The sequence below is a fragment of the Chionomys nivalis genome, chromosome 15 (assembly GCF_950005125.1).
Source record: "Chionomys nivalis chromosome 15, mChiNiv1.1, whole genome shotgun sequence".
Classification (NCBI taxonomy): Eukaryota; Metazoa; Chordata; class Mammalia; order Rodentia; family Cricetidae; genus Chionomys; species Chionomys nivalis.
In genome coordinates, this window is record NC_080100.1 from 62,503,100 (window position 1) to 62,530,446 (window position 27,347).

The 27,347-nt window shown below is 39.7% G+C and overlaps 1 protein-coding gene across 1 annotated transcript in view; it reads right to left on the minus strand.

Moving 5' to 3' along the window:
• The window catches only part of Mblac2 (metallo-beta-lactamase domain containing 2), a 35,656-nt gene continuing 8,309 nt past the window's right edge, over positions 1-27,347 (minus strand). Inside the window, exon 2 of the mRNA XM_057789479.1 lies at positions 1-3,417. Coding sequence (XP_057645462.1) covers positions 3,032-3,417 — 386 coding nt within the window. The 3' untranslated portion in view covers positions 1-3,031. The remainder of the gene's footprint in view (positions 3,418-27,347) is intronic.

Sequence of the window (27,347 nt, forward strand, 5' to 3'; positions counted from 1 at the left end):
TTAATAGTTACCACACCAAGGTTCACATACACTTATTGGAAAATTATAGGATAGTTTGTGCATGTCACATTCATATTACTATCCATATAAGAACAAACACCTAAACATTTATTCAACTACATCGGCATAGCACACAAGGTTTCAGTTTGTTTTAACTTTTCAGTTCAAAGGAGACATTAAATAAAAAAGTAAAAGTTCACGAGTTCATTATTAGCAATATAAATAAAAAAAATTATTTTGAAATGTCTAACATTTTGACAACTTTGAGTTACATTTACAATATTCTATTTCCAAAAATCATAAATCAAGGGTCACTGTCAGGGTGAAAATATATTTTTTATTTTCTAAAAATGCTATTAGAATTTGATATTACTTGATTTATTCTTCATATATGTGACGTGTTGGAAAGTAAAAATATGTGGCCAATTCTATGGGTTGTGCATGTTTAAGAGAGGGTACAGTTTGGGAGCAGACAAACCTGTGTTAAGTTACTAGCTTCATTCCTAGTCCATGTTGTATGACACGGTCAATTATGTCTCGGTGCTGGAACTAGGATACAAATTTAAAATGCATCATGAATACTAAATGAGTATGAATTTACTTCCATATGTTTTACATGGTAGCAATACTGACATATCACCATCTTACACTGCAATATAACTGGAAAACTGAAAGATTGGGGAAATCAACAAAAATATCAGCTTATACTGAGAATTGCACTTTTAACAAATAGGGAGACATCTTATCAGGAATAAATTTTTCCTAATAAAACTTAATGCCTACTTTATCCTGATTTTAAATAAGTAACTAAATTATGATAAAACAGTCAATGATTAAGGACTTTTGGCTTTATTTTGTGCTGCTGATACAAAAATAATGGCTCTATTTAAGGCTTATAAGTGATTGTAGCTGCCCTGAACCAACCTCTCCTCTCAGTACTGTGTCATCAGTTGAAACAGACCCACTATCTTGAAGGACCAGGACAGAGTACTCATGATACTCCATATCTGAGCTTCCTTTCTGACTCTAATCCAAGGTTTCCATGGTTGCATATGACCGCTCAGTTCATCTGCCTTTAGGAATATATACATATACAACCACATATACAATCACAAATCCATCTTCTTCATGATAAATACATGGTACTTAGAAGGAACGACATTCCAGAAAATTAAATTTATATGGTCACAAGGAATAGGCTAGTCCACCCAGCAACTCTTGAAACCCAAGGTTCACATCTTTCCCAGCCTCCCTCCAACTCTGCTTGAAAAATCCCCTTTTCAAGGGTCTCCCCTTACCCTACTTCACCTCCTCTATATCCTTTATATTAAAACATAATTTATATTAACTTCAACATGCCTATATTAGTTTTGGGGTTTTGTGGCCCTTAACATCCAGCTATAATGTGCGTGTGGTTTTTTCACTTTCAAACCTCCTAGCATTGTTTAGGACAGTGGTGTGTGTGTGTGACCGTGTATGACTGTATGTCTGTGTATGTATGTGTGTGACTGTGTGTGCGTCTGCACGGTGCTGCATATGTATGTGTGTAATTGTATCTGTCTGTATGCCTGCATGTGTGTGTAATTACATGTCTCTGTGCGTGTGTGTTCTCACACTTGTGCGTGTGTGCCTACTGAAAGAATAAAACAACTAAAGAACCTGGGTGTGTGCAGGATAAAAAAGTTGAATAACCTGGCAGAAACAAGAACTGCTGTTTTTTCCTAATATTAAATGATCTGATTTCCAAAAGTTGATCCATTTGGTCTAGAATATCAACAATAAAATGTTAATAATAAAAAATGTAGTGGGAAACTGTTTTAAAAACTTTTATGAAATACTCCAAAAGGCTTTTTGATAGTTTATTATTAAAAGCACCAATCCCAAACATTTCATCTAGTGTTGCTGAATAGTGGTTTCGTGTTTTCTATGACATATGAACATAGACTTGTTTTCATTCAGGACAAAGAATACTGAGCAGGGACAGGTGTTGTGAATCAGGATAAGAAGGCCATTTGCTCTTGTCAATACAGAATATATACACTGCAACTAATTTAGGAATTCTTCTGTGGTACGTAAACATGTTACATCAATCAAAAGAATGGTTTACATTAAGATGTCATAGATATCAGGAAATATTTTAGTACTGTAAAACATGACACAATACTGAAGCTGCTATTTAGCCAGAAAAATTTTGTTTATAATAGATATTAATACTAAAATAGGATATAATAAAAAATTATTCTCAATGTGTATATTTTCAAATTTGCCTGACAGTGTCCTTTCAGAAACTTGACAATCTGAAGTTAGGTTACATACATTGAATTCCACTTTCATGACAGAAAATATTACTTACACAATAACAAACAACAAACAGTAGTGTTTTACTGAAGCACTCTGCAATTTATATTTAAAGCTTTGCAATACAACAAAAATTCATTGTACTGTTCATAAGTTAAATTATAGAGCATATTATGTCTTATACAAAGAAAAGGAAAAATAAACAAGGAAGCATAAAATTCAGGATCACAAACATGGGATGTTTTAGCTGTCATTCTAAATGCTAATTTATATTGAGTTCTACTTTATTTTTGAACTCAAGAAACTTTATCTTTAAATAAAATACGGAAATAAAACCAAGCATGAAGTGCAAGCATAGAACTGCATTTGATTCCTCTAGGCACCTGGGAAGTGCACTGAGGTGGAGCAAGGGCAAGCCTGGTGCTGCCATGAGGGAGTGCATCCTTGCAGCCCACATCACTCCCCAGCATTCCCAGAGCAAACACTCTGAAACAGCAGCACTGGCCAATCACAAGCTCATGTAAGCGGCTTTTTCCTTGGAAAAAAGAAAAGTATATAAAGCGAAGACTGCTTTTCTTTTTGTTTCCTCATTTTTAATCCTCTTTTTCTCTAATATACAACATGGTTATATAAAAGCACTTCTTGAAATGCTCACTAGTAACCATTTTAAACAACACAAGGGAACCGGGTTAATTTACACAGTTAATGCAAACAAAATAAATCAGTACAGATACTAAGGTGAGGTCCTAGAATTTGTTACGCGGAGGGCTAAACTTGCAAGCGACCTCATGGCAAAAGTAGACACTTTGTGGCATATTCCAGCTTTTGAAATATAGTTAGAAGCTAAACGGAAAAGCCTTTCAGCACCAAAGGTGTTGAAGTGCCCAGGAAGCACCTTCTCCACAAGACCTGAGTCCACTAACTCTATGAGACGTTCACAAGTTCCAACATAGTCACTTATCCTGCTGTATGGGAGCCAGTCAATCAGAGATCCATCATACACCACATCGCCACTGAAGAGAACCTTCCGGTCTTTGTCATGTAAGCAAATACTGCCTCTGGAGTGGCCGGGCATGTGCATAACCGTGAGCTGTCTGTCACCAAGGTTGATTACATCCCCTATAACGAGAAATAGACGTTACCAATAAATATATCACACGATAGTTGACTTGAATCATTGAAAAAAAAAACAGAAGAGCATTAAGTAGGTTTCAAGGAAATTGATGACATTGGCTTTACTTTCCTTCCACAAAGACTGTTACTGCATGCACGCACACACAGCTTGTGTGTGTGCGTGTGTGTGTGTGTGTGTGTGTGTGGTGTGTGCACATGTGTGGTGGTACATGGATGTGTCTATGTTCATGCCTGCAAATGTGTGTGGAGGCCAGAGGTAGATATATCTTTATTGTATATTTATTTCACTCTTATTTTTGAGACTGAACCTGGAGCTCATTAATTGGACAAGACTAGCAGGCAGTGCACTCCAGAGATCCCGTTGTTTCCGCCTCTTATATTATGTCAGGTTTATTCCACAGGTGTTAGGAATCAAACACAGGTCTCCATGCTTGCATGGCAAGCCCTTTACTGAGTGGGCCACTCTCTGGCCCCGATACAGTGCTTCTTAATGCTAATTTAAAATAGGTAGCCTTGGGGCTGGAGCAACAGCTCAGAGGTTAAGAACACTTGCTGCTCTTCCTTCCGGGTGACTCAGGTTCAGTTCTCAGCAACCATGCCAGTCAGTTCCAGCTACAATGAGATCCCCACCTCCAGCCTCCATGAGCATCTGCGCTCACATGAACATACCCACATGTAGACACCTACACATAATTTAAAAAGATAAAACAAACTCTTAAAGTATAAGTGGTCTTTATTTCACTTCTGTTGTTTTATAGACCAGTATTTGACAGATTAGCTATTGCCCAAGTAACTAATATTAGATGCTACCTCTACAAGTTATTAAAACAAAATTTTAAAAATGATTATCCTGTGGTCAAACATTTTTGAGGATTCTTGCTTTGAAGAAAATTAATCACATTTCTTTTGTGTAAGGTTCAAAGAGCTATTAGCATGCCAACAATATTGCAGATCTCAATAAACACAGCTGTAGAATTTTCCAAACTCACTGGACTAGCACTGGTGTGGTAGACTACCCTGGAGGCACAGTCTGTGAATGAGGTTTTAGTGAAATGCACCATATTTTGCCTCTCATGTTGTCCTCTGGGGTCTGGGGCTTGAGGGAAAAGTGCACATGGAGATGCTCTGGGTAATGCTATTTCTGTGAACAATGAAAGTTCATCCTCATATGTCACCCAGGAACACACACCCCCACCTTCTGTCACTCCAGTTAAACTTCTTCAGGCTTCCCTGCTACCATCCAAATTGGGTATACTCTCGGATTCCTCACAATGACTGACAGACGGGGAAATGGAGGCATACAGGGGAAGGAAAATTGCAGTTTAACTTGGATTAAATCAAGTACTAACCCAAAGTAAATCATTATCTACTTATAAAGATTCTTACTGTAATCTCTAGTGCAAATAAAACATCAGAAGACAATGAACTAAAACGTTAACAAAGGAATTAAGTGGTATAAAAATCAAGAAAAACAATAAATAAGTGAAAGAAGACTAAAAATAAATAACATACAACCATGAAAAGAACAAACATAAAGCCAACTGTATCATTACATATGAATGGAAAACCCTCTAACTATGATCAGAGGTGGATTAAAAGTAAGATGTACAAAGATGCCAAGAGAAGATCTTATAAAGTCAATGGATCATAAAAAATATATGCCACATAAACATTAATGGTATTAGAATTAGAGTGTCTTTTTTTTTTCTTTCCCAAAACAGGGTCTCTCAGTAGCTACAAAGCTAGTACTGGAACTTGCTCTGTAGACCAGGCTGGACTTGAACTTACAGAGATCCACTTGCATCTGCCTCCCAAATTCTGGAATTAAAGGCATACACTGCCCAGCTAACATGGCTATCTTAATGCAAGACAAAAATAAATTTTTGTCTAGGAAATATAACCAAAGTGAAGAAATAGATTTTATGAGGCTATATTAGGTCAATACACTAAAATAAAAAATTATATATGTATACTGACCTAAAACCAATACTAAAAGTACATGATAGGAAAACTAAAAATTCAGCCATGAGTGGTGTGTCCAACCTAAAATCTCAGCACTTGAGAAAATGAGGCAGGAGTTCTGCCATAACTCAAGGTTAGCTTGGCAAACAATGATTTCCAAGCCATCCTGAGCTACAAAGTGAAAACCTATCTCAAAAAGACCAACTTAGATCAACAAGTAACTTTATCTTTAACTTCAACAGAATTAAAAGTCCCTCTCTGAATAATTCAAAAACAAGAGAGTTAAGACTTAACTAATTGATCAGAGTACAGAAGAAATAACCTAACTAGGAATAATGAAAATTTATAGTGCATCTTAAATAATCAAAGACAGTAATAAATTAAGGAAACAGCAAAAATAAATATGGGAAATATCCACAGATGTAACCACCACACTTCTACACAGCTTATGAACCCAGAAAGAATTAGGTATCCTGGGTTGAAGTAAGTTGGATGGAATCAGAATATACCTAAATTTGTGGAAACTGGTAGTTTTTAAAATTGTTTTAAATGCCTACTTTATAAATTATTAAGTATTGAGCTCAGTTCTAAAGATGCTATCATAAGAAGATAAAGGCAAATCAAATGCAAATGTGTACTAAGAAAGAAGCAATAGCTGGCTGGGGAGTTGAACTAGTCACAATGCCTGCCACAAAATTATGAGGAGAGGAGGCTGGATCATCAGCACCCATGTGATAGCTGGGTATGGTTACGTGCATTGGTAACAGCACAGGATGAGTGGAGACAGGAAGGTTCCTGGAGTTTTCCGGCCAGCCAATCTAGCCAATCCGGTTCAGTAAAAGATTCTGTCTCAAAAAACAAGGTATGGAGACAGACTGAAGAATATACTTAATGCAGACAAATTAAGAGAAGCGCTGCTCTCATGGAGGACCTGGGAGAGTTTCCCAGTGGCAGCTGGAACTTTGGTTCCAGGGCACTGACAGGCCTCCTCAGCACTAGGCATGTAGTACACATGTAGAAATGCAGAAAACATTCATACACATAAAATGCAAAATAATAAATCTTGCTTTTATAAAAAGAGCATCAAAAAATAAAATAGCAAACAAACATCATTAGAGAAAAATCAGGGACAAACTGATTTTTGAAAAATGCAACAAAATTAATATAACCTTATCTAGGGAAATCAAAACAAAAATTGAAAAAAAAAAGACACATTGCCAAAATGAAGGGTGAAAGAAGGGAAGGGAAGGTCTAAAGACAGGAAGAGGGGAGCTGAAATTACCAGTTAAGACAGCTTGTTAGAAGCTAAGGCCACACAACCAGACAAAGGTGAACACTCAGCAGGAGGAAAACCCACTCTCTTCCTCCCAGAGAAGGAGGAAGTGCATCAAAATAACAAAAGGAGTGACGGGAGCAGAGAAGCAGGGTAAACCAAAGCAGCAGCACCATTAAGAAGCGGGGCTGAGTGATCTGCTGGACCTGCTCTGCCTGCGCCCTACTTCCATTAGTCCCTGGCTCATTGGGGCATCCAGGAGTTCCTGTGTAGGTGCCGAGAAGTTTCATCGGGACGGGCTACCAACCCAGAGCAGTGAGTCCCTGACCAGAGGGCAGGCCTCAAGGTCCCCGCCAGGGAAAGCGGGCCCCTGCTGCTGGGGCTGCAGTCTCTGCTGTGATCTGCTGGACCTGCTCTGCCTGCGCCCTACTTCCATTAGTCCCTGGCTCATTGGGGCATCCAGGAGTTCCTGTGTAGGTGCCGAGAAGTTTCATCGGGACGGGTGAGTGTGTGCTATCCTGGGGCGGACTGTCCCGGTAGAGAGCACAAACACCCCTCCCCCAGCTCCTGCTGCAGGGCTTGCTCTCCTACACACCCGCCCCCACCCCCACCCCCAAACCTGCCTTGTCTGCAAGGTCCTTAGCTGTGGAACAGTTTCCTGCCATTTCACTAAGGCTACCAACCCAGAGCAGTGAGTCCCTGACCAGAGGGCAGGCCTCAAGGTCCCCGCCAGGGAAAGCTGGCCCTTGCTGCTGGGGCTGCAGTCTCTGCTGTGATCTGCTGGACCTGCTCTGCCTGTGCCCTACTTCCCTTAGTCCCTGGCTCATTGGGGCATCCAGGAGTTCCTGTGTAGGTGCCGAGAAGTTTCATCGGGACGGGTGAGTGTGTGCTATCCTGGGGCGGACTGTCCAGGTAGAGAGCACAAACACCCCTCCCCCAGCTCCTGCTGCAGGGCTTGCTCTCCTACACACCCGCCCCCACCCCCACCCCCAAACCTGCCTTGTATGCAAGGTCCTTAGCTGTGGAACAGTTTCCTGCCATTTCACTAAGGCTACCAACCCAGAGCAGTGAGTCCCTGACTAGAGGGCAGGCCTCAAGGTCCCCGCCAGGGAAAGCGGGCCCCTGCTGCTGGGGCTGCAGTCTCTGCTGTGATCTGCTGGACCTGCTCTGCCTGCGCCCTACTTCCATTAGTCCCTGGCTCATTGGGGCATCCAGGAGTTCCTGTGTAGGTGCCAAGAAGTTTCATCGGGACGGGTGAGTGTGTACTATCCTGTGGCGGACGGTCCCGGTAGAGAGCACAAACGCCCCTACACTAAGGCTACCCAACCAGAGCAGCGGGCAGGCCTCAGCAACCCCCGAAAGGGAGCGCAGGCACCTCCAGCTTGTACTGCAGTGTCGCCTGTGTTCTACTGGACCCCGCCCGACCCCTTGCATTCGGCCTTCTTTACGCGGGTCATTGGAATACCACGCATCCATGTTTTGGTGTTGAGGAGTTCACCTGGAAGGGAACGGTTCCTGCCCCTACACTGAGGAGATACACCTAGAGAGTTAGTCACAGCAAAGACTGGTCCAAGACATCAGGCCTCTCCTGGCTCCATTTGAAGGAAAAGATGGGCAGGCGCCAATGCAAGAATTCCCCCAACAACTTGAAAGGCAACGTGACATCACCAGGATCCAGGAATCCCGAAATGAGAAGTCTAAACCCTAATACAGAAGAATTAGAAGAATTCGACTCAAAAGTGGATTTTATGAAAATAATAGAGGACCTTAAACAGGAGGTGAAAAACTGCCACAACCAATTAGAGATTACAAACAAAAAGGTAGAGGAAATGAATAAATATCTCAAAGATACCCAAGAAAACCAAGAGAAACAAGAAAAAGTAATCAAACAGGTAAGGGAAACGGTTCAAGACTTGAAGAACGAAGTGGAAGTAATAAAGAAAACACAAACCGAGGGAAGGATGGAGATGGAAAATTTGAATAAACGAACAGGAACTACAGAGACAAGTACCACCAACAGATTACAAGAGATAGAAGAAAGAATCTCAGACACTGAAGATACCATAGAGAAAATAAACACTCTCATCAAAGAAAACAGCATAACCAACAAATTCTCATCACAAAACATTCAGGAAATCTGGGACACAATAAAAAGACCAAACCTAAGAATAATAGGGATAGAAGAAGGAGAAGAAGTACAGCTCAATGGTCCAGAAAATATATTTAATAAAATTATAGAAGAAAACTTTCCCAACCTTAAGAAAGATATTCCTTTGAAGGTCCAAGAAGCATACAGAACACCAAATCGACTGGATCAAAAAAAAACATCTCCTCGTCATATAATAATCAAAACACAAAACATACAGAATAAAGAAAGAATATTAAGAGCTGCAAAGGAAAAAGGTCAAGTTACCTATAAAGGTAAACCTATCAGACTTACACCTGATTTCTCTATGGAAACCATGAAAGCCAGAAGGTCCTGGATAGATATACTGCAGAAACTACGAGACCATGGATGCAAGCCCAGACTACTATACCCAGCCAAGCTTTCGTTCACTATAAATGGAGAAAACAAAGTTTTCCAGGATAAAAACAAATTTAAACAATACGTAGCCACAAATCCAGCCCTTCAGAAAGTAATTGAAGGAAAATCACAAACCAAGGAGTCCAACAATGCCCACAATAACTCAGACATCTAAAGACCCTTCACCAGCACAACTTGAAGAAGGGAAACACACAAACTCTACTACCAAAGAAAAGAAAGAAAGAAAGGAAAAATGACCGGAGTTAACAACCACTGGTCATTAATATCACTTAATATCAATGGACTCAACTCACCTATAAAGAGGCACAGGCTAAGAGATTGGATACGAAAACAGGATCCAACATTCTGCTGCTTACAAGAAACACACCTCAACCACAAAGACAGACATCTACTCAGAGTAAAGGGCTGGGAAAAGGTTTATCAAGCAAACGGACCTAAGAAACAAGCAGGTGTGGCCATACTAATTTCTAAGAAAGTTGACTTCAAACTAAAATCAATCAAAAGAGATGGAGATGGACATTTTTTACTCATAACAGGAACAATTCACCAGGATGAAATCTCAATCCTGAATATATATGCCCCTAATATAAAAGCACCCACTTATGTAAAAGAAACGTTACTAAAACTCAAGGCAGTCATCAAACCACACACACTAATAGTAGGAGATTTCAACACTCCTCTCTCACCAATGGACAGGTCAATCAAACAGAAACCTAACAGAGAAATAAGAGGATTAAGGGAGGTAATGAATCAAATGGACTTAACAGACATCTATAGAACATTCCACCCAAATAGGAAAGAATATACCTTCTTCTCTGCAGCTCATGGAACCTTCTCGAAAATAGACCACATACTCGGTAACAAAGCAAACTTACACAGTTACAAAAAGATATCGGTAACCACCTGTGTCTTATCAGATCACCATGGATTAAAGTTAGAATTCAACAACAATGCTATCCCCAGAAAGCCTATGAACTCATGGAAACTGGACAGTCAACTACTGAACCTCACCTGGATCAAGGAAGAAATAAAGAAAGAAATTAAAGTCTTTCTTGAATTCAATGAAAACGAAGACTCAACATACTCAAACCTATGGGACACTATGAAAGCAGTGTTAAGAGGAAAATTCATAGCATTAAGTGCCCACTTAAAGAAAACGGAGAAAGCACACATTGGAGACTTAATAGCCCACCTGAAAGCTTTAGAAAAAAAAGAAGCAGACTCACCTAGGAGAAGTAGAAGACTGGAAATAATCAAATTGAGGGCTGAAATCAACAAAATAGAAACACAGAAAACAATCCAAAGAATCAATGAAACAAAAAGCTGGTTCATGGAGAAAATCAATAAGATTGATAAACCCCTATCCAAACTAATCAAACGGCGGAGAGAGAATACGCAAATTAACAAAATCAGAAACGAAAAGGGAGACATAACCACAGACTCAGAGGAAATTCAGAGAATCATTAGATCTTACTACAAAAATCTGTATGCCACAAAATTGGAAAATGTTATAGAAATGGACACTTTTTTAGATAAGTACCATATACCAAAGTTAAACCAGGACCAGGTGAACAATCTAAATAGACCTGTTAGTCGCGAAGAATTAGAAGTTGTTATAAAAAACCTCCCCACCAAAAAAAGCCCAGGTCCAGATGGCTTCAATGCAGAATTCTACCAGAACTTCCAAGAAGACCTAATACCTATACTCCTTAATGTATTTCACAATATTGAAACAGAGAAGTCATTGCCAAATTCCTTTTATGAAGCTGAAGTTACTCTGATACCAAAACCACACAAAGACACAACCAAGAAAGAGAACTACAGGCCAATCTCACTCATGAACATCGACGCAAAAATACTCAATAAAATACTGGCAAACCGAATCCAAGAACACATCAGAAAAATTATCCATTATGATCAAGTAGGCTTCATCCCAGAGATGCAGGGCTGGTTCAACATACGAAAATCTATCAATGTAAAACATCATATAAATAAACTGAAAGAAAAAAACCATATGATCATTTCATTAGATGCTGAAAAAGCATTTGACAAAATTCAACATCCCTTTATGATAAAGGTCTTAGAGAGATTAGGAATACAAGGGTCGTTCCTAACTATAATAAAAGCTATTTATAGCAAGCCGTCAGCTAACATCAAATTAAATGGAGAGAAACTCAAAGCTATTCCACTAAAATCAGGAACACGACAAGGTTGTCCACTCTCTCCATACCTCTTTAATATAGTGCTTGAAATTCTAGCAATAGCAATAAGACAACATAAGGGGATCAAAGGGATTCAAATCGGAAAGGAAGAAGTTAAACTTTCATTATTTGCAGACGATATGATAGTGTACATAAGCGACCCCAAAAACTCCAGCAAAGAACTCCTTCAGCTGATAAACACCTTTAGTAGCGTTGCAGGATACAAGATCAATTCCAAAAAATCAGTTGCCCTCCTATACACAAAGGATAAGGAAGCAGAGATGGAAATCAGAGAAGCATCACCCTTCACGATAGCCACAAATAGCATAAAATATCTTGGGGTAACCCTAACCAAGGAAGTAAAGGATCTATTTGACAAGAACTTTAAGTCAATGAAGAAAGAAATTGAGGAGGATACCAGAAAATGGAAGGATCTCCCTTGCTCTTGGATAGGGAGGATCAACATAGTAAAAATGGCAATTCTACCAAGGGCACTTTATAGATTCAATGCAATCCCCATCAAAATCCCATCAAAATTCTTCACAGATCTTGAGAGGACAATAATCAACTTTATATGGAGAAACAAAAAACCCAGGATAGCCAAAACAATCTTATATAATAAAGGATCGTCTGGAGGCATTACCATCCCGGACCTCAAACTCTATTACAGAGCCTCAGTATTGAAAACAGTTTGGTATTGGCATAAAAACAGAGAAGTCGACCAATGGAACCGAGTAGAAGACCCTGATTTTAACCCACAAACTTATGAACACCTAATTTTTGATAAAGGAGCTAAAAGTATTCAATGGAAAAAAGAGAGCATCTTCAACAAATGGTGCTGGCAGAACTGGTTGTCAACGTGTAGAAGAATGAAAATAGATCCATATCTATCACCATGCACAAAACTCAAGTCCAAATGGATTAAAGACCTCAATATTAGTCTGAACACACTGAACCTGATAGAAGAAAAAGTTGGAAGTACTCTACAACATATGGGTACAGGAGATCACTTCCTACGTTTATCCCCAGCAGCACAGACATTAAGGGCAACATTGAATAAATGGGACCTCCTGAAACTGAGTAGCTTCTGTAAAGCAAAGGACACTGTCACTAAGACAAAAAGGCAACCCACTGACTGGGAGAAGATCTTCATCAACCCTGCAACAGACAAAGGTCTGATCACCAAAATATATAAAGAACTCAAGAAACTAAACTTTAAAATGCTAATGAACCCAATAAAAAAATGGGGCACTGATCTGAACAGAGAATTCTCAACAGAAGAAATTCAAATGGCCAAAAGACACCTAAGGTCATGCTCAACCTCCTTAGCGATAAGGGAAATGCAAATTAAAACAACTTTGAGATACCATCTTACACCTGTCAGAATGGCAAAAATCAAGAACACCAATGATAGCCTTTGCTGGAGAGGTTGTGGAGAAAGAGGCACACTCATTCATTGCTGGTGGGAATGCAGACTTGTGCAACCACTTTGGAAATCAGTGTGGCGATTTCTCAGGAAATTTGGGATCAACCTATCCCAAGATCCAGTAATACCACTATTGGGAATATACCCAAGAGATGCCACATCAAATGACAAAAGTATCTGTTCAACTATGTTCATAGCAGCATTGTTTGTAATAGCCAAACCTGGAAACAACCTAGATGCCCTTCAATGGAGGAATGGATGAAGAAAGTGTGGAATATATACATATTAGAGTACTACTCAGCGGTAAAAAACAATGACTTCTCGAATTTTGCGTGCAAATGGATGGAAATAGAAAACACTATCCTGAGTGAGGTATCCCAGACTCAAAAAGAGGAACATGGGATGTACTCACTCATAATCGGTTTCTAGCCATAAAATAAAAGACATTAAGCATATAAGGTGTGATCCTATAGAAGCTAAATAAGAAAGTGAACTCAAAGAAAATCATATAGTCATCCGCATGGAGAGGGGGAAGTAGACAAGATTCCAGGGCAAAAACTGGGAACTTGCGGGTGAGGTGGCATGGGGCAAAGGGGAAATGGGATGAGAAATATGAGAAGGGGAGGATGGGAAGAGCTCGGAGGATTGGGATGGTTGGGATATAGGAAGGATGGATACGGGAGCAGCGAAGTATATATCCTATCTAAGGGAGCCATCTTAGGGTTGGCAAGAGACTTGACTCTTGAGGGGTTTGCAGGTGTCCAGGAATATGTCCCCAGCTGGTACCTTGGGCAACTAAGGAGAGGGAACCTGAAATGACCCTATCCTATACTGATGAATATCTTGCATATCACCTTAGAACCTTCATCTGGCGATGGATCGAGGTAGAGACAGAGTCTCAATTTGGAGCAACGGTCTGAGCTCTTAAGGTCCAAATGAGGAGCAGAAGGAGGGAGAACATGAGCAAGGAAATCAGGACCACGAGGGATGCACCCACCCACTGTGACAGTGGAACTGATTTATTGGGAGCCCACCAAGGCCAGCTGGTCTGGGACTGAATAAGCATGGGTTGATTCCGGACTCTCTGAGCATGGCGGTCAATGAAGACTGATGAGAAGCCAAGGACAATGGCACTAGGTTTCGATCCTAATACATGAACTGGCTTTGTGGGAGCTTAGCCTGTTTGGACGCTCACCTTTCTGGACGTAGATGGAAGGACCTTGGTCTTCCCGCAGGGCAGGGAATTTGGACTGCTCTTCAGTATCGAGAGGGAGGGGGAATGGAGTGGGGGGAGGAGAAGAGGAGTGGGGATAGGGGGAGGGAAGTGGGGGGAGGGCAATATTTGGGAGGAGGGGAGGGAAATGGGAAATGGGGAGCAGGTGGAAATTTTAATTAAAAAAGAATAAAAATAAATAAATAAGTAAAAAAAAAAAAAAAAGAAAACCACAGAACAAGAAACAATATTAGAGCTGTAAGAAAAAGATACCAACTGACATTCAAAAGCAAACACAGAATAACATCAGACCTCTCAAAAGAATGAAGTCATGAAAATGTGAATGATATATTTCAAGTCTAAAGGTAAATAATGTCTAAACAAGCTATATTGCAAGGCTATCTTTTAAGATCAACAGATAAAGATATTTCAAGACCTATACAAGGTAAAGACATTCATTACCACCCAGTCAGCATTACAGAATATATTCAAATTCAAATCACAGAGAAGAAATACAGGATTAATTACCACAACACAGGAAATAATACATTAATGACAGTAAGAGATGCAGGAAAACAAAACAGGCAATGATCAATCGTAACCAAATTACTCAGCCCTCAAACCTTAACTGATATAGGGAGGAAAAAAATAAGAAACAACAACAAAATCAATCAGAAAACAACCAGTGAAATGACAGGAATTAGTCAACTCTATATAGTAACCCTAGACAGAAATTAGAAAACTCTATATAGTAACCCTAAATGTTTTAGCTCTACAATTTAAAGGACTATACTAGCTGTTTGGATTTAAATAGCATGATTGAACTATTTGCTGGCAAAGACACAGACGATGAGCAGCAAGTGCCCAGCAAAGAAGCTGGCCTAGCCACTCTTGGATAAGACAGCCCTCAAGCCAAAATTAATCCAAAGAGATACAGCAGTTCAGTACATATCAATGATGGGAACAATTAATCAAGAAGATGGAATCATTTTGGCTAAATATGCATCATATATTGGGGCTCTGAATTTATACAACAAACACTAACAGACATAAAAGGACAGTGGGTCCTAATAAAGGGAAGGGTTAGCTTCATATAGCACTTATCTTTAGAGAGGTTACCCACACTAAAATCCACTAAAGGAATGTCAGAATCTACACTAAATGTCAAATGAACAACTAAAGAATTTTCTTTTCTTTTCTGCATACATTCTTCTGAGCAGCCCATGAAACTCTCTCTGGCATAAATCAAATTTTGGCATAATGTGTATGTCTACAAATTAAAAAAAAAGAAGTAATTTGTGCATCTTATCAAATTATAATTGAATAAAGCTATAAACCAGTAAGAAGAGAAATGACAGAGACTATGCCAACAGAGGGTGGACTGGACAACATGCTTTTGAATGACCAGTGGGGTTAATTCTAAATTGAGGTAGAGAAATGGCTCAGCACTAGCTGCTCTTCCCGAAGACCCATGTTCTACTCCCAGCACACACAAGGAAGCTCATAACCATATGTAACTCCAGTCCCAGGGCATATCTAAGACCCTTTCCTGGCCCTATGTGGTTACACAGACACATATGTGGATAAGACATCCATACACATAAAATAAAAAAATAAAAAGTTAAATCTTAGACTCAAACAAAACTTAAAGCACAACAGCAAAGGAAGTTCTAGGAGGAAAGAGCAAATAAATGGGAGTGATTACACTGAAGAGGCGCGATCTCAAGCATTTAACAGTGCACATCCAGGTCTTAAAGAACAAGAGCAAGCCAAGCCCAAGAGCACTAATGGCAAGGAAAGAAAGGATTGGAGCAGAAATTTAATGAAACAGAAACCGAAATAATAGAACAAATCCATTTAAAAAAAGGACTGGCTCTTTGAAAACAAAATAAACAAGATCAATTAACTGCTTTCCAAGTTAGTACAGAGAAAGACAAGATCTAAATCCTTAAAATTACACATGAAAGGAGGAATATTAGGAAGCCTCAGAGAGAGAGGTAGCATGGCGCTCACTCCAGTAAGGCCAGAAGGGCCAGAGAGAGAAGGAGTAAGAAGCCCAGATGCACCAACAGCAGCGGCTTCCAGAAACAATATTAAGAAGTTTCTCTGGGGGCTGGAAAGATGGCTCAGAGGTTAAGAGCACTGGCTTCTGGCTGCGCTTCCAGAGGTCCTGAGTTCAATTCCCAGCAATCACATAATGACTCAAAAAATCATCTGTAATGAGGTCTTGTCCCCTCTTCTGGTGAGTAAGCACACATGCAGACATAATACTATATATCATAAATAAATAAATAAATAAAAACATGTGCCATTGGGGTTCATTCATTTAAAAAATTAATATTAAAAAAAAGAACTTTCTCTGGGAAAGAGCACCTGTGTCCCAGCCACCATCCAGTGCCATCCTCCGTATGAGATACCCCACCACATCAGCAATCACCAGATCCCTGGCCCCACCTGCACCAGAAGTGACCACCTGAACCTTGCACTACCTGTACTGACAGCTCCTGGAGGAGTGATCAATGGAGCCACAGCCACCAACTGCACCAATAGAAGAAAGATCCCTAAAACACTGGCATTGCCTGTACCCACTAGAGGAAGAGATGAGTAGACAACAAGGTAGGAATACACTCAACAACAAAAGAGCAATACAGCACCACCAGAAACTAGTGGCTCTACAACAGCAAACCTCAAACATTCCAACACAGATGAAGAAGAAAATTACCTTAAAAACAAACGACTATATGAAGATGATTCCGCCCCTTAAAAAGGAAATGAAAAATTCCCTTAAAGAAGTGGAAGAAAAAAAAAGGAAAAAAAAATCAACAAATCTCTTAAAGAGAGTCAAGAAAACAACAATCAAACACATGAAGGAAACAGTTCAAAAATTGAAAATTGAAATAGAGGCAATAAAGAAAACACAAACTGAGGGGAGTCTGGAAATGGAAAATCTGGGTAAACAAACTGGTGCAAGTATAATCAACAGAATGTAAGAGATGGAAGAATCTCAGATGTTGAAGATACAATAGAGGAAATAGATTTCTCCATCAAGGAAAATGTTAAATCCAACAAAAGCTTAACACAAAATACTCAGGAAATCTAGGACCCCATGAAAAGACCAAAACTAAGAATAAAAGGGATAGAAAAACTCCAACTCAAAGGCACAGAAAATATATTCAACAAAATCATGGAAAGTCCGTTTCCCAACCTAAAGAAGGACATGCCTATGAAAGCACAACAAACTTACAGAACACCCAATAGACTGAGCCAAAAAAGAAAAGTCCCCAGACCACATAATAATCAAAATACTAAACATATAGAATAAAGAAAGAATATTAAGCACTGCAAAGGAAAAAGGCCAAGTAACATATAAAGGTAGACATATCGGAATTACACCTGACTTCTCAATGGAAACAATGAAAGCTAGAGGATCCTGGACAGGCGTTATGCAGACACTAAGGGACCACAGATGCTATCCCAGACTCAGCAAAACTTTCAATCACCACAGATGAAAAAAACAAGATATTCCATGACAAAACCAGATTTAAACAATATCTATCCACAAATCCAGCCCTGTAGGGGCTGTAGAAAGTATTAGATTGAAAACTCCAACCCAAGGAAGTTAGTTGTACCCACAAAAACACAGGCAATAGATGATCTCACAGCAGCAAATCCCAAAGAAGGGAAACACACACACACAATGCCACCAACAACAACAAAAACAAAAATAACAGGAACTAGTAATCACTGGTCATTAACATCCCTTAATATAAATGGACTCAACTCACCTATAAAAAGACACAGGCTAACAGACTGGATATGAAAACAGAATCCATCCTTCTGTTGCATTTAAGAAACACACCTCAACCTCAAAGACAGACATTGCCTCACGGTAAAGAGCTGGGGGAAAAATTTCCAATCAAATGGACCTAAGAAACAAGCTGTTATAATTATATCCTAATATTTAACAAAATAGGCTTCAAACTAAAATTAATCAAAAGAAAGAAAGAAGGATATTTCATATTCGTCACAGGAAAAATCCATCAAGAGGAAATCTCAATTCTGAACATCTATGCCCTGAATACAAGAACACTCACATTTGAAAAAAAAAAAATACTAAAGCTTAAATCCCCCACACTAATAGTGGGAGACTTCAGCACCCCACTCTCACCACCGGACAGGTCAACCAAACAGAAACTTAACAGAGCTGTAAGAGAATTAACAGATGTTATGATTCAAATGGACTTAACAGACATTTATAGAACATATCACCAAAACAAAAAAGAATATACCTTCTTCTCAGCATCACATGGAACCTTCTCAAATATTGACCCCATAATCAGTAACAAAGCAAACCTCAACAGATACAAAAAAAATTAAAATAGCCCCATGTATCTTATCTAATGCATCACAGCTTAAATTTAGTATTCAACAGCAACACTAACCTCAGAAAGCGCACAAACACATGGAAATTGAACAATGCTCAACCAAATCACCCTTGGGTCAAGAAAGAAAGAAAGAAAAAGAAAGAAAGAAAGAAAGAAAGAAAGAAAGAAAGAAAGAAAGAAAGAAAGAAAGAAAGAAAGAAAGAAATTAAAGACTCCTAAAATTCAATGAAAATGACCACACAACATACCCAAACTTATGGGACACAATGAAAACAGTGGTAAGAGGAAAGTTCACATCACTAAATGCCTTCATACAGAAGCTGGAAAAATCTCACACTAGCAAATTAACAGAAAAGCTGAAAGATCTAGAACAAAAAGAAGCAAACTCATCCAGAAGGAGTAGCCAGCGGGAAATAATCAAATTGAGGGCTGAAATCAATAAAATAGAAACAAAGAAAACAATACAAAGAATCAATGAGACAAGGAGTTGGTTCTTTGAGAAAATCAACAAGATTGACAAATCTTTATCCAAACTAACCAAAAGGCATAGAGAAATATCCAAATAAACAAAATCAGAAATGAAAAGGGGGACATAACAACAGACACAGAGGAAATCCAGAGAATCATCAGGTCATACTACAAAAATCTGTACTTCAAAAATTGGAAAACTTAAAGGAAATGGAAAACTTTCTGGATAAATATTATTTACCAAAATTAAATCAAGACCAGATAAACAAATCAAAAAGATCTATAACCCATAAAGAAATAGAAACAGCCATCAAAAGCCTCCAAACCAAAAAAAGCCAGAACTAGATTGTTTCAGCACAGAATTCTACCAGAATTTCAAAGAAGAGCTAATACCAATACTCCTCAAATTATTCCACACAATAGAAATAAAATGTTGTCAAACTCTTTTTATGAGGCTACAGTTACCCTGATACCCGAATCATATAAAGACATAACAAAAAAAAAAATTACAGACCAATCTCCTTCATGAACATTGAGGCACAATTACTCAATAAAATACTGGCAAACTGAATCCAAGAACACATCAGAAACATCATCCACCATGATCAAGTTGGCTTCATCTCACAGATGCAGGGATGGTTCAACATACAAAATTCCATCAATGTAACCCACCATACAAACTGATAGGAAAAAAAAAAGCACATGATCATCTCATTAGATGCTGAAAAAAGCCTTCAACAAAATCCAACACCTCTTCATGATAAAGGTCTTGGAGAGATCTGGGATACAAGGAACATTCCTAAACATAATAAAGGCAATATACAGCAAACCAACAGCCAACATCAAATTAAATGCAGAGAAACTAAAAGCAATTCCACTAAAATCAGGAACAAGACAAGGATGTCCACTCTCTCCATATCTACTAATATAGTACTCAAAGAGCTAGTTAGAGTAAAAGACAAGAAAGGAGATCAAGGGTATACAAATTGGAAAGGAAGAAGTCAATCTTTCACTATTTGCTGATGATATGAAAGTATACATAATTGACTCAAAAAATTCTACCAGGGAAATCCTACAGCTGATAAACACCTTCAGTGATGTGGCAGGATACAAGATTAACTCAAAAAAATCAGTAGCCCTTCTATATACAAATGATAAATGGGCTGAGAAAGAAATCAAAGAAACATCACCCTTCACAATAGACATGAACATAAAACAAACAACATAAAATATCTTGTTGTAATTCTAACCAAACAAGTGAAAGACCTGTATGACAAGAACTTTAAGCCTTTAAAGAACAAAACTGAAGATGATATCAGAAAATGGAAAGATCTCCCATGCTCATGGGTAGATAGGATTAACATAGCAAAAATAGCAATCTTACTAAAAGCAACCTACAGATACAATGCAATCCCCATCAAAATCCCAGCACAATTCTTCACAGAGCTTGAAAGAACAGTACTAAATTTCATACGGAGAAACAAAAAAACCCAGGAGAGCTAAAACAACACTGTAAAATAAAGAAACATCTGGAGGCATCACCATCCTTGATTTCAAGCTCTATTATAGAACTACAGTAATGAAAAAAGCTTAGTATTGGCATAAAAATAGGCAGGTAGACCAATGGAATTGAATCAAGGATCCTGATATTAATCAACACACCTATGAACAACTGATTTTTGACAAAGAAGTTAAAAATATAAAATGTAAAAATGAAAGCATCTTCCACAAATGGTGCTAGTATAACTGGATGTTGACATGTAGAAGAATGTAAACAGATCCACATCTATCCCCATGCACAAAACTTAAGTCCAAATGGATCAACGACCTCAACATAAATCTAGCCACACTGAACTTCGTGGAAGAGAAAGTGAGAACTACACTCAAATGTACTGGCACAGGAGACCACTTCTTAATTAGAACACCAGTAACACAGATACTGAGAGCAACAATTAATAAATGGGACCTCCTGAAACTGAGAAACTTCTGTAAGGCAAAGGACATGGTCAACAAGACAGAACAGCAACCTACAGAATGGGAAAAGATCTTCAGTAACCCCACATCTGACAGAGGGCTAATCTTCAAAACACACAAAGAACTCAAGAAGCTAGACATCACCGGGCAGTGGTGACGCACGCCTTTAATCCCAGAACTCAGGAGGCAGAGGCAGGCGGATCTCTGTAAGTTCAAGGCCAGCCTGGTCTACAAGAGCTAGTTCCAGGACAGGCTTCAAGGCTACAGAGAAACCCCCCCAAAAAAGAAGAAGAAGCTAGACATCAAACCACCAAATAATCCAATATAAAAATGGGGTACAGATTAAACAGATTTGCTCAACAATAGAATCTCAAATGGCCGAAAGACATTGCTCAATATCCATACTCATCGGGGAAATGCAAATCAAAACAACTCTGAGATGCCATCTTACACTGATTAGAATGACTATGATCGACCCAGCAATACCACTCTTGGGAATATACCCAAGAGATGCCCTATCATACAACAAAAGTATATGCTCAACTATGTTCATAGCAGCATTGTTTGTAATAGCCAGAACCTGGAAACAACCTAGATGCCCTTCAATGGAAGAATGGATGAAGAAAGTATGGAATATATACATATTAGAGTACTACTCAGCAGTAAAAAACAATGACTTCTTGAATTTTGCATGCAAATGGATGGAAATAGAAAACACTATCCTGAGTGAGGTAAGCCAGACCCAAAAAGAGGAACATGGGATGTACTCACTCATATTTGGTTTCTAGCCATAAATAAAGGACATTGAGCCTATAATTTGTGATCCTAGAGAAGCTAAATAAGAAGGTGAACCCAAAGAAAAACATATAGACATCCTCCTGAATATTAACCTTCATCAGGCGATGAAAGGAGACAGAGGCAGAGACCCACACTGGAGCACCAGACAGAAATCTCAAGGTCCAAACCAGGAGCAGAAGGAGAGAGAGCACGGGCAAGGAACTCAGGACCGCGAGGGGTGCACCCACACACTGAGACAATGGGGATATTCTATTGAGAACTCACCAAGGCCAGCTGGCCTGGGTCTGAAAAAGCATGGGATAAAACCGGACTCGCTGAACATAGTGGACAATGAGGACTACTGAGAACTCATGAACAATGGCAAGGGTTTTTGATCCTACTGCACGTACTGGCTTGGTGGGAGCCTAGGTAGTTTGGATGCTCACCTTACTAGACCTGGATGGAGGTGGGGGGTCCTTGGACTTCCCACAGGGCAGGGAACCCTGATTGCTCTTAGGGCTGACGAGGGAGGGGGACTAGATTGGGGGAGGGGAAGGGAAATGGGAGGTGATGGCGGGGAGGAGGCAGAAATCTTTAATTAATAAATAAATAAATAAAATAAATAAAAAATAAAAAAAATAAAAGAATGACTATGATCAGAAACACTGATGACAGCTTATTCTGGAGAGGATGTGGAGTAAGAAGAACACTCCTCCATTGCTGGTGGGAGTGCAAATTTGGACAGCCATTGTGGAAATCAGTATGGGGATTTCTCAGAAAATTAGGAATCAGTCTACTTCAAGACTCAGCAATACCACTTTTTTGGGTACCCAAAAGAGGCACAATCACACCTATGATATATCTACTCAGATATATTACAGAATATCTGCTCAGCCATGTTCATAGTAACATTGTTTGTCATAACCAGAACCTGGAAACAACCTAAATGTCCCTTGACCAAAGAACGGATAAAGAAAATGTGGTACATTTACACAATGAAGCACTACTACTCAGCAGTAAAAAACAATGACATCTTTAAATTTACAGGCAAATGGATGGAACTAGAAAAAAAATCCTGAAAGAGGTAAACCAGATCCAGAAAGATAAATATAGTATGTATTCACTCACAAATGGATATCCAATATAAAGCAAAAGATAACAAGCTGACCACTGGGAGCAATAATAAGAACAAAGGGATTAAGACCATGATCGAGATACCCACAGAGTCAGCTGACCCAAAATGGTGGGAGATCACTAACTCCAGATTGACAACCTGGGGAACCTGCGAAGAACCAAAGTAGGCTCCCTGAATACAGGTGACCGCGGTGGCTTCGGCAGGATACGGGGCCACTGGCAGTGGGACCAGGATCTAACGCTAATGCATGTACTGACTTTGTGGAGCCCATTCTCTATGGAGAGATACCTTGCTCAGCCTAGGCACAGGGAGGGAGGGCTTTGGTCCTGCCTCTATGAGATGATGAGACAAACTTAGCTGACTTTCCAGGGGAGGCTTTAACCTCTCTGAGGAGTATATGGGGGTCGGGTGGGGGAGTGGGGGAAAGTGGGGAGTGGGAGAAGAGACGGAGGGGGAACTGGGATTGGCACAAAAGTTTAATTAATTAATTAATTTTTTAAAAAGATAAGGAGGACATAAAGGAAATACCAATAAAATTTCTGAGATAATTAGGAAATACTTTGAATACATATTAAAAAAACACAAATGACCCACCAAAATTTAATCAAGAAAATATAAACAACTGAAAGATAGGTATATAGAGCCAAGGTCAGAGCTATAATAAAGAGATTTACAACATGAAAAGCTCAGGACAGATGTCTACTAGGCCTTTAAAGACAAAGTAAAACCAATTCCTTGAAGTACTTCATAGGATACAAAGGGGAAGAAAACTTTCAGACTCATTCTATGAGCCAGTACTTGCTGATAACAAATCAGATAAAGACACAATATTAAAACTATAGACCAATTTCCCTGAGGAACATAAACGCAAAAATCCCAAATAAAATACTTGCCAATCAACAACCTCAAAGGCCACAGCAAGCCCAGCTGCTTCCTCTCTGCCTGATGTTCAGACAGATCCAAAGCTCCCAGCTACTGCTGCAGTGGCAGGTCTGTCTGTCTGCTTCCTGTCATGACCACCGACTGACCCTCAAAACTACGCAAGCCCCTAACTAAATGCTTTGTTTTATAAGAGCTTTCTTTTTTAAAAAAAATATTTATTTATTATGTATACAATATTCTGTCTGTGTGTGCTTGCAGACCAGAAGAGGGCAGCAGACCTCATTACAGATGGTTGTGAGCCACCATGTGGTTGCCGGGAATTGAACTCATGACCTTTGGAAGAGCAGGCAATGCTCTTAACCACTGAGCCATCTCTCCAGCCCCTATAAGAGCTTTCTTGACAGAGGTGTCTCTTCACAACAACAGAACAGTAACTAAGACACAGGGTCTTATTATGTAGCCCTGAATGGCCTGGAATTCCCTATATATACCAGGCTGGCCTCAAACTCACAGAAATCTACCTGTTTCTGCCTCTCAAGTGCTAGAATTAAAGACATGCATCATTATATTGAGTCATCAAAGAATTATTAAATATGATTAAATATAAAACAGCAGGATACAAAACTGATGAGAAAGATCACATAACATACTTATGAAAAAAGAAATCAGAAAAAACATATAATTTAAAAAGTAAAACACTTAGAAATAAACCTAACAAAGAAGTTTAAAGACTTCTATAATGAAACTGAAGAAAAAAAACTTAAAAAGGCATTATAAAACAGAAAAAAAGTCATTATGTGAGTTCCTTTTTCTGATGTTGTTAGCAAAATACCCTGACAAAAGCAACTTTAAAAAAGGTCATCGTGGTTCAGTGCTCAAAGCATAGCCCATCACAGCAGGGACTGCAAGGAAGCCAGAGCTCGGAGCAGCTGGGCACACTGCACCCATAATCAAGAAGCAGAGAGAGATGCTGTGGGATACTTGTACAGTGTGAAAAGGTATCGCTGCGACTGGCGTAACAAAAGCTGAACTGTCAATAATAGGGAAGAGGCTAGGCCAGACTTCCAAGGACAGGGAAGAGGGAGATACAGGAGATGTGGAGGAAGCAGAGCAGGAAATACGGAGGTGAGGTAATGAGCCATGTGACAGAACACAGATTAAAATAAATAGATTAACTTAATTTATAAGAGCTAGTGGGACAAGCCTAAGCCAAGGCCGAGCTTTCATAATCAATAATTGATGGAGGAAGGTCATTGGTTAATAAAGAAACTGCTTGGCCCTGATAGGTTAGAACATAGGTGGGTGGAGTAAACAGAACAGAATGCTGAGAAGGGAAGTGAGCTGAGACGCCATAGCTCTGCTCCCCAGGGCAGACGCGATGAAGCTCCTACCCAGGATGGACATAGGCTAGAATCTTCCCAGTAAGCGCACCTCGTGGTGCTGCACACATTAATAGAAATAGGCCAGGCAGTGTTTAAATGAATACAGTTTGTGTGTTGTTATTCTGGGGTATAAGCTAGCCAGGCAGCCGGAAGCTGGGTGGCAGGAATGCAGCCCGCAGCTCCCTTCAACAAATAATAAGTCTCTGTGTTGTTATTTGGTAGCTGGCTAGCAGGACAGAAAAAATGCTACAGAGAGATGAATGGATGCTGTCGCTGCTGACCAGCTCTTTCTTCATCTTACACAGCTCCGCATTCCTCAGCCAAGGAATGGTCCTGCCCACTATTAAGACAGACCTTCCCACATCTTTGAATGTAATGTAATCCAAATAATGCTCCACAGGCCCAGAGGCCCACCTCCAAGGTGATTCTAGATTCTGTCAAGATAATAACACCCACTAGAACTCCCCAAGCTTAAACTGCAAGAGTCACGATGATGGCTGTGTTACCAGGAATGACCTAGAGATTTAGTGCAATCACCATCAAAATACAAATGGAATTCACACAAAACTACAAAAACAATTCTAAAATTTATATTGAAGCACAAAAGACTTTAACTAACCAAAGCACTATTAAGCAGGAAGACAATATCCCATATGTAGTTTTAAGTTACACCTCAGGACTGTAGAAGCGATATCAGCATTTAATGGCACAAAACAGATGTCGGATCAATGGAGAAAAGTAGAATATCCAGACATAATAAATGTAACTGTAGCCACCTAATTTTCAACACATTTGTGAAAAATACACATTGGAAAAAAAAAGTCTCTTCAATGAACTCTGCTGGGAAATGGGATATTCACATGTTATGTGACATTTCCTAGAGAAACATGACCAAACATCTGTTATTCCTCAGACAGCAGACAACGAGCCAAAGAAACTTCCATCCAAACTCAACCTGATGAATCAATCAGCTTCTGGAGTTACTTACAGGAACACGGGTAACTCAAGACATTGCATCACTGTAAAGTCTGACCCAACCTGGGTGCTCACAAGTACTGCATCCGTACATCCCGTTCAGATAACTGTCCACATCCTGTAATTCTGCACCCGCAAGACTACGTGCAGCCGTCTGTGTGAACGCAGGAGTGGAAGGCTGTATGATGGTAGAATCCTAGGTTAGGGGTCTGGTGACTCTCTTCCTGCTTGCAGAGAGACGAGTGCTCTCCTCACCGTCACCACAGAGCTCGCTATGATTGTATTGTTTCGCTCATTTCCCTGCAGAGACTATGAGGCAGAGTCCCGGGAGGGTCACAGCAATCTCTGCTCCATGGCAGCTAAAGGTCACGCTACACTCGGAGAAAATGGCCATTCCCCAACACAGCACTCCCAACAATGAGAAGTGGAGTCCTGTCTTTTACTGTGTACAAAAATCATTCAAAGTCAAGGATGGGTCACTGATAGGAGACCTGAAACTCTAAAACTGCTCAGGCAAAATACAGAGAGGCAAAGAGAGGCAAGAACGTTCTCAAACGGCTTCCATTAGCTCACAAAATAATTGTACAAATTGACAAATAATACTACATGAAACTCAATAGCATTTGCACAACAGGGGGAACAGTTAGCAAAGTGGGAGAGACAGCAAACTGTGGGAGCAAGTCTCAGTGCGTGTGTGCATGTGGTACAGGGTTAACAGCAAGAACCGATAACGAAGGAGACACTCAACAGAAATTTAAGCAAGAAATTTAAGGCTAGTTTGGGCTACGTTGATACTGTCCATAAAAACAAGGAGGAGGAGGTAGTGGTGGTATGGAGGAGGGGGAGGAGGTAGTGGTGGTATGGAGGAGGGGGAGGAGGAAGCATGAAATTATCTCAAAACACATCAAAAAAATTTCATGAAACCCTCAGCAAACTTCCAGCAAAGCAGACGCAGAAGGGGAAGCACCCAGCTTGATAATAGGGACCTTGGAACATCTACAGCCAGTATTTCTTTCAATAATAATGACTAAAAGCTTTCTTCCTAAGGCAGGAGCTTGACACCCAAGACCCCGCCAGGGCAATCATTAAGAAAGTCGAAGTAAAATCACAAGTATTACCAAAGAAGAGATTTCACCACTCGGGAGGCAGAGGTAGGCCTATGAATAAGAGGCCTGCCTGGTCTACAAAGCGAGTTCCAGGTCAGGCTCCAAAACTACACAGTGTGACGCACTGTCTTGAAAAACAAAAGACAAAACGAAAAAAGAAGGTAGGTGGGTTCAATACAACTCAGTAGCCAGTTCTGGTTCAAACTTTTGA